The 15,297-nt window shown below is 34.0% G+C and overlaps 4 protein-coding genes across 5 annotated transcripts; all 4 read right to left on the reverse strand.

Annotated features, from left to right (window-relative positions):
• Positions 1–359: 359 nt before the first annotated feature.
• On the reverse strand, positions 360–2,927 carry LOC104714498 (anthocyanidin reductase-like). Of its 2 annotated transcripts, none has more exons than XM_087465002.1 (6): positions 1,862–2,927; positions 1,616–1,782; positions 1,323–1,523; positions 1,075–1,234; positions 786–999; positions 360–660 (listed from the first exon to the last, which is right to left on the reverse strand). In XM_087465002.1, exons 2-6 carry the CDS (start codon positions 1,766–1,768, stop codon positions 507–509), a joined length of 882 nt encoding a protein of 293 aa, XP_087321128.1. In that variant the 5' UTR covers positions 1,769–1,782; positions 1,862–2,927; the 3' UTR covers positions 360–506. The 2 variants fall into 2 exon arrangements, with proteins under 2 accessions (XP_087321128.1, XP_087321127.1); XM_087465001.1 differs by having other exon boundaries at positions 1,616–1,771; positions 1,862–2,162.
• Positions 2,928–3,186: 259 nt separating this feature from the next.
• LOC104714501 (putative transcription factor At1g61730) lies at positions 3,187–4,762 on the reverse strand. Its single transcript, XM_010431889.3, has one exon. It carries the CDS (start codon positions 4,572–4,574, stop codon positions 3,420–3,422), a length of 1,155 nt encoding a protein of 384 aa, XP_010430191.1. The 5' UTR covers positions 4,575–4,762; the 3' UTR covers positions 3,187–3,419.
• A 1,919-nt stretch (positions 4,763–6,681) lies between these two features.
• LOC104714502 (sulfite exporter TauE/SafE family protein 2) lies at positions 6,682–10,199 on the reverse strand. The gene is made up of 4 exons (XM_010431890.3): positions 9,085–10,199; positions 7,593–7,739; positions 7,346–7,501; positions 6,682–7,246 (listed from the first exon to the last, which is right to left on the reverse strand). Exons 1-4 carry the CDS (start codon positions 9,865–9,867, stop codon positions 6,938–6,940), a joined length of 1,395 nt encoding a protein of 464 aa, XP_010430192.1. The 5' UTR covers positions 9,868–10,199; the 3' UTR covers positions 6,682–6,937.
• Positions 10,200–13,207: 3,008 nt separating this feature from the next.
• LOC104714503 (NDR1/HIN1-like protein 26) lies at positions 13,208–14,006 on the reverse strand. The gene has a single exon (XM_010431891.3). The coding sequence runs from the start codon at positions 13,979–13,981 to the stop codon at positions 13,304–13,306; it is 678 nt and encodes a 225-aa protein (XP_010430193.1). The 5' UTR covers positions 13,982–14,006; the 3' UTR covers positions 13,208–13,303.
• Positions 14,007–15,297: the final 1,291 nt, after the last annotated feature.

The following is a 15,297-nucleotide window of genomic DNA, read 5'->3' on the forward strand; positions in this document are numbered from 1 at the left end:
AAACCAGCAATCATTCGAACTAGAGAGTTATCGAACCAATCAGATTTCCTCGATTCACCATTAGATATGTACGACATATTTGTTTGTCACAATTAGTTCAAAGTACGACATATTTCCAAAATATTTTCAAGTCTGTCATATTAATTGTTTTGATTAGTAAAGATCTTCCACTGTCATACTGATTAGTAAAATTTAATTATTTTACTAGGATACGTATATGGTTCGGTGGTTAATGGACAAACAAAATAATAATTTCTACACGTTATTTTTATAATAGATTATGATCTTCCTTGAATATGGTATTGTATTTAAGTTGTCTTTCAAGTGTTTTAGCTTGCAGAGTAAATTTACAAACCAGCTTTCTTAGAGTAATAGAATTTAATATGTATCTCAACCGTGCTTGAACAATCTTGTTTAAAGTTCATTTTAAAGGTATGTAGTTTTTATGTATCAGAAGACATATAAAGTCTACCAGCATATTATTTAAAGCCATTATAAAATGAGAATCAAGAGTCTTCAGCTTTGATCAATCCTTTTGACTCGAAGTATTCTATCATCTGATCATACATCTCACTGATCCCATATTCGAATCGAAAGCCTTCATTGATGATTTTTTCCGAAGAAAGCATCAATTTCGGAATCGACAAGCACTCTTCGAATCTGCCAGATTTCACAACAAAAATTGATGAGAAATTTGAAAGAAAGAAAGAAAAACTAAATTTTCCATCAAAAATTTGTAATTTCTATTGAGAAAAAATGTAATTTCTATTGAAAGAGATGCTTACTCTGACAACACATTGTACTTAGGATATCTCTGTCTGAGAAAAGCCGCAGTCTCTGGAACACTTGTGTTGTAAGCACAGCAAATGTAACGACCAGAAGCACTTTCTTTCTCCGCAAGAAACAAATGAGCACGAGCTAAATCGTCTACGTGAATGAGTGAGATTAAGCCAGATAGCTTCTGCATTTCCTTGAGACCGGTCAGATGCATTTTTTCCCCTAACAACAACACCAGACCATCTTAATCAATTTCTTGTCGTGAATAAGACATAAAACGGTAAATTTCTTGTTTACCTGTGATTAAAGACATAGAGAGAGATAAACAGCTTGGAGGATCGGAGAGGAGAGTGTGCCCGGCTATAAGTGGCGGAATCACGGTAACGAGATCGATGTTATTCTCTTCCGCAAATTTCCAAGCTGTCTTCTCTGCTAACATCTTAGAGATTGTGTAACCCTAAAAAAAAAATCAGAGAAGTAAGTTAAGCTGGTTTACAATAGGAAAACTCCTAGCTTGTGTCACAAGAAATTGTAGTTACCCTTACCCAGCTAAATGGCTTCTCCTTTGTGAGAAAATCAATGTCACTCCAGTTATTCTCGTTAATCACAAGTCCAGGTCCAGAAAGATTGTTGATGCTAACCACAGCAGCTGAAGAAGTGTAGATCACACGCTTGATTGATTTTGATTTTACGCAAGATTTCAACACATTGATCACTCCTTGTATCGCGGGATTAATCATGTCTTTCTGTACATTGAAACAAAAAAAAAAGAATAGCTTGAAGATGTTTCTATTTAGAGTAAAAAAAAAAAAGCATGCACATTCTGTTAAAGATAGACCTCAGGATCATCGGATTTAAAGTTGATCGGCGTTGCGACATGGAAGATGTATTCACAGCCCGAGAATGAGGAGTCGAAACTCTCTTCATGGGTCAAATCCGCCTTGAAGATCTTGAGGTCTCCAAGTTCTTGAAGTAGCCTAAGGTGAGCCATTTTCTTCTCATTTTCTGCAACGTTATGTATCATTAAAGAGTCACTAAACATTCAAAGTACGCAAAGAGAAGAAGAAAGAAGAAAGTGAAGAACCTGGATCTCTAACTGTGGTGTTAACTTTGTAGCCACTTTTTGAAGCAAATGTTTGATGAGAATTGAGGCCAAGTTTCCTGTGCCACCGATAACACAAGCCTTCTTCGTTCCGGTGGGTGTAAGAGTCTGTGCCATGTCGACTGTATTCTGATTTTTTTAATGTTTATAAAACAGGGAGATTGAGATTTGGTTGTTATGAGTTTTAGAGTCTTGAGACTTCTATATAAGAAGTAAAAGATTTACTATTTTGTCGGCAGGGTTATTTCTTCCGTCTATTAAAATAATTCAAATGCGAAAACGTAATAAAGAACAAGAACCAAATCTAATAAAGAACCAACAAATATAACAACGACTCAAACCACGTCGTTCTCTGACAGTACATCGTTCATCTTCAATCCTTAACTAAGATGGTCCACCCATTGAGAGATAAGAATTGAAGCGGCCATCATGAGTTACACACATGAACATATCTCTAGCCACAGAATTTTAGCTTTTGGTACAGCAAGGTGAAAGCTTTAAGTCTTTCAAAACAAGATAAAAAGCCGATGGGTTTTCTCTGGATATGTGTGGTAACGAGGCCAATTTAACTGCCTCAACATCAGCTGCACAATCAGACCATATCTCAACATTATCAATTTGGAGATCACTTACCTCTGAAGAGTCAAAAGAAGAAAATTAATTAAGCTCTGCTGCAATCTGGTTAAAAGCAAGTAAAAACACACATCTCTGGCGGAAGCTGAAACACGAAGGAGACGTGGGAAGCTACGCGTGTATCAGGTCCACAGATAGAGTTGTACAAGGGAATCTTGTTCTCACAAGCCAGAATACGTACTCTCGTACGTTCATCACATGGCTTGCGACGCGGAATCGACTAACGAACGGAGACGTACTGTTGAAATGGAATGCGGGAGATCACTTCATCTTATGTTGTACAAGGTGTGCTTTGTGATAACAACTTCTACACCTAAGATTCAAAACAGACTCAAAAACTTTATTAACTTGCTACTTCGTTATCATCGACCAATTCTCACGATTTTGAATTTTGACGATTGTCACAAAGCAGTGTTACAAAGTTCTTAAGAAAAGAATGCTTTAAAGAAAGGTTGTGATTCTTAAGTTTTACTCTGTGCTAAGTTATAAAAAAAAAAAAAAAAAGAGTTAAAAGTCTCCATCACCAGTTTAATCTTTGTGTTGAAGTGTAGCTTTCAACATCTTTGCAATTATATTTACTTAACAAGAGAACACATAATGTATTTTACTCAATCCTACCAAACTTGTCCGTCTGCTATCTTCTTGTTCAAGTATCACATTAAGACGCCTCAAGCTTTGGCAGAATTAACTTCCATGGTATTTATAATATTTAAGCTACAAATCCAAAATAGAGAGATTAACAAAAGATGAAACCACATGGAAAAAAAAACCAGAAAAGTTACATAGAAAATATCTCAAAGGGAAGAAGAAGAAGAAGAAGTTGAGTAAATCCTAAAATTCGAAACCAAAAGGAAGACATTGCAATTCAATTTTAGTTCAAAAAAAAACCGATTAAATCTATATATCTCTAATGGCTCTTCTTGTTCTTAGAAGCTTCAACAATCATAGAGGAAACCTCATGCAAAAACTCAGACTTCTCCACCACAAACTCCAACTCCTTAGCTTGCAACAACTTCAACTTCTCTTCAACAACCTTCTTCGTCTCAACAGGCAATAAACTCCATTGTCGCTTCACATAATACTCATCAACACCGCAACCAGCAATCATTCGAACAAGAGACGAACTCACAAACAAATCAGATTTCCTTCCATGAACAACCACATCCATATCATCATCATCATCATCATCACCATCATCATCACCAGCATACACCAACTCTTGCTTAACAGAATCAAGCTTCTTCTTAGCTTTACTCCTTTTAGACACACCGTTAGACTTAACATTAGACTCAGTAGCAGCAATCCCATCAGGACCCCAAATAGTCTTTGCCAATTCATAAGCTTTCTGATCATGAGGTTTAGCAAAACTAGGTTCAACACCATTCTTAACTTCTTTACCCATATACTTCTTCCTCAAACTCCTAAGCTTATCCATGAATTGATTCTTACTTACCTCAAAGCTTATATCTTTCTTGATGAAATCGTAATACCCATTTGAGTCTTCATAAGGAGACTTACCAGTATCAGCTTTGAAATCTATCATCCCCTGTAACACAGCAATCTCATCCTCTTCAGTCCATAGTCTGTGAAAACCTCCTGGTTTCTTTACACTCTCTTCTTCTCCTCCTCCCTTCTTGACTCGCTTATTAGCTGAAGCTGTCACCGCCGCAGCAGCTTCACTCGCTGGCCGTTTGGTTCCTCCTGATTTAGCAGCTGGTAAAGCTAAAGCAGTAGACGAAGTCGGATCCTCTTTCTTCTTGAGATTCACTGAGATTGTTTTGCCAGATCCAGAATTGGGAGGGTTCGTTGATTCAGAGTCCGAATCTGTTTCAGTCTCCGATCCAGAATCCGATTCTGCGACGACGGTGGATTTAGATGAAGCGGCTGCGGCAGCGGCGGCGGCGACGGAGGCGAGGGATTTGATTGGAGTTTTGGAGGATTCGTCGTCTTCAGATGAAGAAGAGTCGTCTGAAGGGTCACCAGCTTCTGAAGTCTCGATGTCGTCGTCGTCGCTTGAAGAAGCGGATGGTGGGTCTTCCAAAGGATTGAGCTTTTTCGTCATTGGAGATGTGAAAATATCGAAATCGAGAGAAAGAGAAGTTTTTTAGGGTTTGTGAGAGCGTGAGGAGGAGACAGACGGCAAGAGAAGGGTGAAGGAGGAATATAAAAAGGTGTGAGCTTTAAGTTTTAAGTTTTAAGTGTTTGCTGTCTTTTTTTTTTTTTTTTTGACAACAAGTGTTTGCTGTCTTCCAATACATCTTTTATTTTTTATTTTAGGGTTTTTATATAATTATTTATTGGGTACTTTACTTTTTATTTTTGGGTGAAAGAAACTAGGAAATTAAATAGTTTCGTCGCTTCGGAAAATATATTTTGTTTCAATGGAATATGATTTTTTGGAATTTAGTTATTACCTCCAAATCATTAAGAAAGATTAACATAATCGTTTACACCGGCGATAAAGATTAAACATTAGTTAATATTACTCTTTTGTAGCAGATTAAGGTGTGTGTAAAAATATTTGGGCATTAGCTTTGTACATGCCTAACTTCTATTCTTCTTTTATCTAAAGTAAGTCCAAGTTGTGTAGAATGCACATGAATTACTAACAGGCCTAGAGCCCATTTTTTCCCAGACACAATCTGCTCACAACAACAAAAAACATGAGACTCGTGAATCGTGTCCATGATTTTTTTTTTTTTGGTAGGAACACCATGGTCCGTGACTGTTGGTTGTTTTTGTGTTTTTGGTAAGAATTTCTATACCAAAAAAATAGTTTTATATTAAATGCGTCCATGGTTTTGATTGTTTTGAATAAAGTAAATAGAAAACAATTTGGAACCATACGATCAATGTTGGTTTAATTTTTTTATCACTGTCATTTCAACAAATTTTTATCACTTTGTTATGGGTCAATAACTTTAGTAACAAATCTACTCGTGTGATTGATTTTTTCACAGGGCCAACACATAACATGTGAAGTTGAAGAAATATGGTTCAATGCATGATCCTTGTCTTGTCCCACAAAACGCCATACTCTGGTGCTCTCAAGTACATTCAATATATGATACCAAAATTGTTCAACAATATTGTAAACCAAAAAACAAACAAGAGCCATAGAGTGTGTTTGAATTTACCGCATTACCATCATTCTAGCTAATACCTCTCTTCTTCTTTTCTGTTGCTTTTGGTTTTGGTTTCTCTTGTGTTTTCGTTCTACGATTCATACAGTACAGAGACCACCTCTTATACAATTCAATCGGAACCAACCCTAAACATCTCCAACACAAACCTTGTTCACCAAAAATCCAACTGAGTTGTTGTTGTTGGAGATATTTGGATTCTTGTGTTAGAGTTATGACTTTCAACTCCCGGAGATGAAATTTAGTTGGGATTATAGACACGACCTCACCAGAGTCTTAAAATCATGGGATGACCTAGACGATGACCTAGACAAGATCATCGTCTAGGATTTTCCAGGATTTTAGGGTTCTGTTGATGGTTATGGCTTTAACCTGAGTCTTTGTTTGCCTACAAAACTGACACTCCAAGGCTACCTTAGATGTTCATTACACTCTCTGAGCTCGAACGCGTTAGCATCGACTTGTTCCTCTGTTTTTGCTCTGTTTTTGGTTATGTTTGTGTTTCTGTTTCCGAGTGGCACCAAAACCATTTTTTTTCTTCTCGAGCTTAGTTTCTTCAAACCCACCTCAAAGTCTCCACTTCCACCAGAACCCTAAAAATCCTAAACCTCGTCAACTGAAACTCATCCGGATTGTTGTTGTTGGAGATACTCCAATAGTCCAAGTACACTCCAACATCTTCTCCGAAAGCAACATTAGGCCGGTGTTTGTCTTCTCTTTGGTAGTGTTTCTGGCGTAAACATCTGATGAGCTATATATAGTACTTATTACAGGTCTCTTTTCATCTTATGTTTATAATTCGCTTTAGATCCAAGAAACCAGTTTAGCTTATGTTGTTGTGATTCTTGGGTCAAAAGGAACCGATTGTGAGAGTTGATCTTTGTTGAGAAGAGTGTCCTCAAGTGTTTTAAAACTTTTAATTCAAGAACTTGTTTATTTATGAGTAACTCAAAACTGTAGTCCAAATCTCCTTCTGGTGAAAATGTAGTTGCCAGATTACAAAAGCGGCAATTGTGGATAGCATTATGACAATTATAACTTATATAATTTGATATTAAAATCTGAGTTTAGGTCCACAACATAACTTATTTTGATCAAATATATTCGAATGCACGAGATGTGCATTCTGAATAATGAATTTAAAATCATACAAAAGAAAGAAATAGAGAGCTTTCTTAACTTCTAAATGACAATATGAATGAAAGAGCAAAAACAGGATGATATGATGATATACACATCTATTGTGAAATAATAGTTAACCAAAGAAACCAAAACTTTGGTCTCAACATGGTAACTTGAAACCCATGTAACGACCAGAGACATAATCATTCCAAACATCAAGAGCTCCGTAGCTTGTCATCAACACAATGCTCAATGCCATGACGATACCAACCGAGAACACAATGATCGAAGCCCTTCCGTACTCGGTTATAACTTTTTGAACCACCTTTAGTCCCACGAGTGACGCCACAAAACATATAACCGCGAATATACTCGCGGTTCCAGTATGTTCCATGCCTAGTAACAAGTATTGAATCGCAGACATTGTTGATGAAAACAGAACCATGAAAGAACATGTCGCTGCAGTTACCTATATACCAAACAACAACAAAAAGAACAGAGTGATTTTAACTTGAAGCCTAAGAAAACAAGCAAAGTATTTTTGGATCGAGCCAAGAACTTGAATTACCTCGGGAGCGATACCGACTTGAAGAAGAAGAGGACTAATGAGCATTCCACCTCCAATACCAAAAACACCACCCAAAACTCCAGCTAAAAGAGCCATTATAGGAAACATACACTTGTTTGATCTTGCTCCATCATTTGATCTCATATCTTCTACATCCTGCAATCACAAAATTGTTTTTGGACATTCATCAATTCTCTGTCTTTTTGGAAATTAATCAAGTGTTTGTTGGAGTTGTGTGCAATCGAACCTTTATTGAGACTTGGTAATCGGATGATTGTTGGCTTTGAACATTGTCACTGAAGCAAATCCAAAGAGTAAAGAAGAGAGTGAGTGGTATTTGAGTCGATGAGAGGAGCCAGTAAGTGATTCCACATGGCTCGATCGATATGATTCCCTGAATTTGCAAAGTATGAACTGTTAATACACTAACATAATAACTCTAGTTAATCTTTGTCAAAAAAAAAAAGAACTCTAGTTAATCTTATTTTGGTTTATGGGTTACACTAAAACATGTTTGATATGGTTTTGGTTCTAATGTAATCAGTCGGTTTATTTATAATCATGGCGGTTTGAGTTTGGTTTAAACAGCATAGTTTGATCCGGTTTAGTTTTTTTTGGTTATGGTTTTCTATTACCCAAAATTGGTTTATGAGACAAAAAAATGAAGTCGAATCCAAACGAAAGTGACAAAAAGAAATCTGGACGGTTCAAAAGAGATTGTTTGTATCTAGATTTTCAAAAAGAGAATCTACCCTACCCATAATAATAATAATAAAATAGAAATGAACATAAACTTTTACAAAATTCTAAAAATAACGTAGATATCTATTTTGTAACCTAGAATTTGCTTTTCATATATATATTATCTAGCCACATATAAATGTCACTAGGGAAAATAAAATAAAACAGTAGCCCAAAGCATCTTTGAAAGGGTAAGGAATCTAAAAAAGTGCAACTCCTATAAAAAGATCGTAGGAAGAAAAAGACACGTAAGTATTTGTTGTTTCACTTACGACCGATCTCAAAACCGAACATTATTGATGATGGCCTGTCTGTCTTTCACGTGAACAAGTTCGCTATCGCTTTTATATATATAAAAAAAGAAGTACCCTACTATCAATTTCCAAACGCATCTTAAAGATATATGTCATGGAGGTAGATGAGAACAATTCAAACGTGTTTCATTTACTCCTCAATCTTAATCGTAAAGTTCACCTAATTACTCCATTAACGTGTTTTTGATATATCCTAGTTTAAGCAAAAAAAATTACTTATTAATATACACGATTATCTTACAGAATCATTATGACATACTGTATTATTTTTTTCCTTTAATGGTAAGAAAATTCTTTTCAAGAAACAGTTTTAGAAGTTTTGGTTGGAAGAGGTACATATCAGTGAAATGAAATCTACAAATTATCCAATCAACAAAAAAATTGTAAACAAAGAAAGTGATGGTAACTTGTAAAAAATTCAACACAACGAGAGAGAAAAAATGAAATTTCATGTATATTGAGATAATCATGAGAACCAAATTTATTGTTATTTCTTGATAAAGTTTCAAACCTTTTTTTTGGCTTTTTCTTTCCTTAAAAATACTGTGTTTTGTTGTCTGTCTCTAGTCTATTTTGTCAATTCCAAATTTTGAACTTTTAAGCAGATCTAACAAGTCATTAAATACGGTTCATTAAAGGCAAAACCAAAACTAATAATTGAAATAAATGAAAACTTTTAATTACCTCGCCATATTTGTTTCCACGAAGAAGATAAACCGCAAAGTAAGATAACCAAATAATCACCAAAACTCCAAGCTTAATCCATGGAAACCTCTTTGGTCTCTCATAATCCAAAAGTGGCAATTTCAAACTCTCAATCTTCTCCTCCTCATCATCATCTTCACCATCATCCTCTTGACTTGATGATTCTCTAATCTTCACCATCGCTGATTCCAATCTCCAATAATAAATCCCATTTCCAAAAGTCTTCAACGTGGACCACGCAAGAAACACGGCAAAGAGAATCGTAATCAACCAGTTCGGAAACACAAGATTACAGATCACTCCAATACTAACACCAAGAAGCATACATGGTTCCAACAAAAGAGCCAAATCGAAATCGATTAGGGTTTTGCCACCAGATTTAGGGTTTCTAACGAATAGATTGCATCCCACGTTAGCTATAGATCCACCCGTGACCATAAAAGCTGAGAAGCTTGAAGCTGTTTTTAGATCAAGACCTGCGACTATTGTCATTATCGGAACGTATAAACCTCCACCGCCTATTCCACCGGCGCTTGAGATCGATGAAGCGAGGAAAGAGAGTAAAGCTGCGATGATTGTTGATGTTGTGAACTCGATTCTTGGTTGGTTGAATTTTTCTGTGAAATTTAGGTATGAACTTGTTTGGTTGAGGAATTGATCGACAGGGGTGAGAATTGAAGGTTCTTGTTCTGCGAGTGATGGAGTTAAGAAGATGAAGAAGGTGGTGAAAGAGAGAATCACAGGGACGAAATTGTTTCTCATTTTTATAAATGGGGAGTTTTGGTTAAGTTTCTGAAAGTTTTGGGGTTTCTAAGGAGATTTTGGGATTTTTGTGTGTGTGTTTGATTTCTCTTTATAACTTTATATATAGAAGAATTGGAGAGACGAGAGAGAGTGATGTTTTCATTTGTTAAGTAGAAAGTGGAAGAAAAATAAAAATAGAAATAGAAAGATAAAAGGGACAAATCAACTCTTTGGCAAGTGGTGAGAAATTAAAATATACACACATTATTAGATCTTGTGGGCATTATGTTACTTTGTTCCCACCATTTTTTTATTTTCGTTCAAATGTAAAAGTAATGTATCTAAACCATACAAATTATGGAGGGGGACTTTGTTATTCATAGGATCCACTAATTCAAAAAAGTGAGAGATATATCAAATTTTCAAAGTTTGTCAAAATAATTACATTTTTTTCAACAAATAATTTTGTTAGTTTAACAAGTAACACTAGATTTCATTTGGTTCAATTTAATTTGAGTAATTAATTAGGCTGATTTTTTGTAATAATATTAGTCTAATAATTTGTTTTTTTTAGTGCAAAAGAAAAAGAATAATATAGTTTGTATCACTTTTATGATTGATGATATTAAATTACGAATAAAATCAATATTTTACTCCACCAAGTATTTTTTATTGTTAAACTTTTATTTATTTGAAATAGTATTAATTAACCTTCTTCATTTTAGCTAGCAATGACGAATAGATGATTCCGAATTCTCTGTATGATATATACCTGAAATCACGAACTGCCCAATACTAATTAAAAAGTCACCTTTTAACTTGGAAAACCAAAATAAACAAAAAGGGTAACCATAATTTGTTGTTTTACAAATCCAGACATAAAACACCTTTCTAAGAGATAATATAAAATTTTGAAATATTACAATGTTTTAATTTTGATCTACTGAAACCCATATAATATAGATATACCCACAAGCCAAATTTAAAATTTTCTATAGTTTTGAAACCCCCATGTTCCGTCCGACCACATGGAAACAGTTTGTTTTTAATATGTCAAAGTACCAACTAGCAAAATATTATACCAGAATAAAATCCACATGCATGGTAATCTTGTTGACTTTAACCAAAAAAAAATAGGAGTTTTTATTTTATTTTTATAATGAATAAATGTGTAAATAATGTTTAGTCGAACGATATTGAGACATTCCCATGCTTTTTTTTCCCCCTAAATATTTAATCTAATTCAAGTAAACAGGTAATTGTCAAATCAGTGTACAATAATTTATGTGAAAGTTTTATTTATTTAATGGAATACTTATCCTTAAAGTCATGAGTTGGCTGAAAAAAAAAAGATATTATAATGTTTCGTATATGTCGATCAACTTGCAGCTCACATATACGACCAAATATCTCTAATAATAATATAGAATATCTATGATTGTCTATGTATATATGTCTGTCGACCCCTCACTTATACGCCGTCTAATTTGATCTAGCTAATAACCGTTCTAAAATTTATCATAAATGTTTCCAAAGTTTTAAACACCTTTTCTGATGGAATGGAATTATTTGTTCTGTGATCTATACGTTTCTTGCTCTGAACTTTTTTTTATAAAAAGATGTTAATTTGTATGTAAAATGATGATAACTCAATTCTGTGGTGTTATAGGTTTCTTGGACGAAAGTTTATAATAAAGCAGGCGATATTACGCTACACAATTAAAAAGAAATCATTCGTATATACGTGATCCACAATCTTATTATCTGTATAGTATCTGATACTTATGTTATAACACTATGTTGATCTTAAAGCTTTATACCTACCAAAAAGATATCCTTTAATCGTGCTATAAATTCTTAACTATCCAAAAAGATAACATTTTATATAATTTTTTTTAAGTTATTAGTATAGTTAGCTGATGGATATCTAGTATATTGTTTAAATACGAGATTGATATCAATTAAACTGGAGAATATAAAACTATACACGCATTCCACATATACATTAACATATACGGGTCTGATACTGAATCTAGGAACATGAATATTCCAATTATTGTTTGTACAACTACACAAGTTAACTTTTGAACAAAAAAATTATATACATGTTGTATTTGTACAAATTTATTATACCAGGCCAATATGGAGAAATAGATATTTCGTTAAAACCTGAAAGGAGACTTAAAAACTGTATGTGTTATCTTCCTATTTTTAAACAATCATGATCAGGTATGTTCTTTACATTATCTAGAACAACCTAGTGCATAATATTTTTCCATGCAATTTATTATGTTAACCAAAAGTGTTGTGTACTTTATGGTTAAAGTCGTAATCGATTTGTTTTGATATACTTTTTGGCTTTTGGAAAGTCCTCATAGTCATGCTTGTACTATGATCCAACTTTATATAAACATTCAGCTTACAAGCTACATATACGATATATAAACAATGATTAGTATACGTGCCGGCTCTTAAAGTCATCAATATTACATTCTCATGATCAAACATAGGATAGTTTTCAAGATCAGATCATTGATAGATCGTTACGTTTGGTTTACGTGATGAATTAACAACATGAGTGATTTGTTTCATTTAATGAATTACTCTATAGAATGTTTAATATATGAAATGATAATTTCAATTACTGATATATATTATATTGTACCATTCATCGTCAGAGAAACAAATTTATCGTAAGTGTAATGCATGTTATCATACCAAACTGGATATTTTCGATACTATTATTTCCATTAATCAGCATAAATTGTATATTCTTCAGAAATCGAATTCATTTTAAAAATTTCGACAACCACTCAGATCAAGTAAGGCTTCCATTCACATATACTCTTTAAATATCTGAAATAGTGAAGTACAACCTTATGTTTTCTCTTTAGAGGAGGGGATATATATTTTTAGAGTTATAATGAAAGATCCAATATAATTTGAGTATAAGAGAAGAGAGCTTCGCTATTTAATGTGGGAACTTACTCATATTTAGCTATGAGTATATAAATACTATGAGGATGAAAATAATTATGTATGTTGCAATTATATGATTATACAAAGAATTATGATTATATATTAAATTGCAAGTTGCTTTTACAGGTTGCGTATTAATTAAGGTTCAATATAAATTTACCAGTTCTTTTCATATTACCTAGTTCAATCTCTCAAATTAAACACAATAATCCAAAATGTCAAGTTCTAATACGTGACAACATAAGCATAATTGTTTTTTGCAAAAGTATAAATTAAGCGTAAATTATGTAAATGATTAGGTCTCTTGGTTAACTAAAAAGAATCATACAGGTCATCATGGGGCGAATGTTACAGCCAGAAATACACATGAAAACAAATATTCTTTGAATAATTTTCTAATCATTCAAACAAAAATGTTATTAATATGTTAAACAAAGATTCATATTATTGTGGAAGAAACATATACACTCTTTGTTCAAGTGAAATATACCGGACATTTTTTGTCTTTAGTCCCACTCAACAACATTCCATCCCAACCGACCTCAACATAACAGTTTGCGATCATCTTATGGCTTTTACTGTGCCATGTGTACACCTTAAACCGTATCACGGACCTTACCTCCAAACGGAACACTATCTTCCCTTGATTCCTGTCTCGTTCCATCTCCAACCAACGGTCCTTATTTACAGCCATTGTAGGTCCACGTAAGGCTCCTTCGATCAAGCTTGTGTTCTTCGGGTCTTGGTAAAACGGGTTAGTGAGTTTAGTCGAGCCGACCCGTTTCTCTTTGTAGTAAACGGATCCATTCATGGAGTCGTAGTAAACGCGGACGTTTTGGTTCGGGTTACGAGCTGTTATCTTGAAGCTTATATGTGACGTCTCGTACCCGTTGGATTGACTCAAACCAGAGATCGAGAACCCGCTGATATGAACGCGTGGTCGGTGTGGTCGTAGACTGATCCACAAGATGAAAGTGACAATGCCTAAACATAGTAAAAGAGATAAGAAAATGCCACATATGAGTTTAGAGACTCTTGTTGTGAGGCTTTCTTTGACACGATGAACGATGTCGCTGGCCGAGTGGTGACGGGATACGGGTGGGGTTGGTGGGTTTGATCTTCTGACCGGTAAGGAGTCGACCTTGTTGTGCATCTTTTTATAGATTTAATGTTGGTGGGTCATGGGAAGTGAAATGAAATGAAATGGATGGGTTATATAGTTATATATATTTTAAGACAGTGATAGCTAAGAAGAAAGCAAAAGATACCTTGGAAAATACTATAGGTATTACACTTTGTGAAGAAAAGAATTTGACAACTATGTATCTAAATCTTTAACAAAATTTATAAAGGAAAACTAAGTATCTACCAAGAATGTGTACTACTAAAAAAAGTTAAAGGACAACTAAAGTATCTAAGTAACTGCGTATTTTGTTTTTTTATTATATGTTTTGCTATAAACATGTCTGATGCAGGCGGTACCCATAATTGTTTGAATAGACATTCCTTAGTACTATATATCTTTATTTTAACTTGGAATGTTTACAAGTAATTTGATTCTCTAAAAAATCGAGTAATTTATTTTGGTTTTGGAGGATTTGAGGTTTCTTGTTGGAGGGACATGATCTCCTGCAAAAAGTACATATATGGTACTAAGAGTTATAGACATGGATGTCTTGTTATGTGAAACCATTACAATTGACTTTGGTTTGATTTTATTGGTTTTGAAATTACAATTAATTTTGGCTCCGTCACGCAACGCCACGCGACGTCAATTTTAAGAAGAAGAACGTCGAATAAAATAGGCATGATTTGGGAGGTTAGAACCCACAGGAATTTGCTGCACTCGCGCGCGTTTTGTGCGTGTAGGTAAGAAATAAAGCCTTGTGATTGGCTAGAAAAAATCAAATAGTAGCTCCCCTCCTCCTCTCATAGTACTAATGTTACTACTTTTTTCACTCTTTTTCTTTTTCTTCTCTCATTTAATTTTTGACTCTTGAAATCAGATTCTTCGGATGTCATATTTCCCACCAAACAAAAGTTGAAATCTTATGGTATTTTCCTTTTTTTTTTTGTATTTTCAACTTATTTTGTTTAGTTTTTTTTTTATATTATGAGTTATATAAGAGGTTATAATTAATAGTTATAGATATGTTGTTCTTGTTCTTGTTCTCCTTTGCTAACAACATGTGATGTGAAGGAAGTGTTGGAGAGGAGCATTGCGACCAACAAAATAAATAAATCAAGAACAATGTGTAAAGAGGTCAAATTAGATACATATATGGGCCTACCCTATTTGAAATTTTTACCCATAAGCCCAAAATTGAATCATCTTCTAATATTTCTTTTTTCTTTCAAAAATCATCTTCAAGTCTCAATCAAGTACATATTTTTCTTCATTTGAGGAACTACATATATATTGTTAGACTAAAAATTAATATTGCCTAGTTACATATTAAAACGTTTATG

This window comes from Camelina sativa, chromosome 9 (assembly GCF_030686135.1).
Source record: "Camelina sativa cultivar CO46 ecotype springtype chromosome 9, ASM3068613v1".
Classification (NCBI taxonomy): Eukaryota; Viridiplantae; Streptophyta; class Magnoliopsida; order Brassicales; family Brassicaceae; genus Camelina; species Camelina sativa.

What these genes read in the sequence shown, in the direction of transcription:
- LOC104714502 (XM_010431890.3), bottom strand. Translation starts at nt 9,867, where the DNA reads ATGAGAAACAATTTCGTCCCTGTGATTCTCTCTTTCACCACCTTCTTC. An exon ending in ATTACCAAGTCTCAATAAAG is followed by an intron (nt 7,502 to 7,592) that starts GTTCGATTGCAC and finishes TTGTGATTGCAG; the next exon opens with GATGTAGAAGATATGAGATC. An exon ending in AAGTCGGTATCGCTCCCGAG is followed by an intron (nt 7,247 to 7,345) that starts GTAATTCAAGTT and finishes TTTGGTATATAG; the next exon opens with GTAACTGCAGCGACATGTTC.
- LOC104714503 (XM_010431891.3), bottom strand. Translation starts at nt 13,981, where the DNA reads ATGCACAACAAGGTCGACTCCTTACCGGTCAGAAGATCAAACCCACCA.
- LOC104714501 (XM_010431889.3), bottom strand. Translation starts at nt 4,574, where the DNA reads ATGACGAAAAAGCTCAATCCTTTGGAAGACCCACCATCCGCTTCTTCA.
- LOC104714498 (XM_087465001.1), bottom strand. Translation starts at nt 1,996, where the DNA reads ATGGCACAGACTCTTACACCCACCGGAACGAAGAAGGCTTGTGTTATC. An exon ending in CACCACAGTTAGAGATCCAG is followed by an intron (nt 1,772 to 1,861) that starts GTTCTTCACTTT and finishes GAAAATGAGAAG; the next exon opens with AAAATGGCTCACCTTAGGCT. An exon ending in CTCTATGTCTTTAATCACAG is followed by an intron (nt 1,000 to 1,074) that starts GTAAACAAGAAA and finishes TGTTGTTGTTAG; the next exon opens with GGGAAAAAATGCATCTGACC.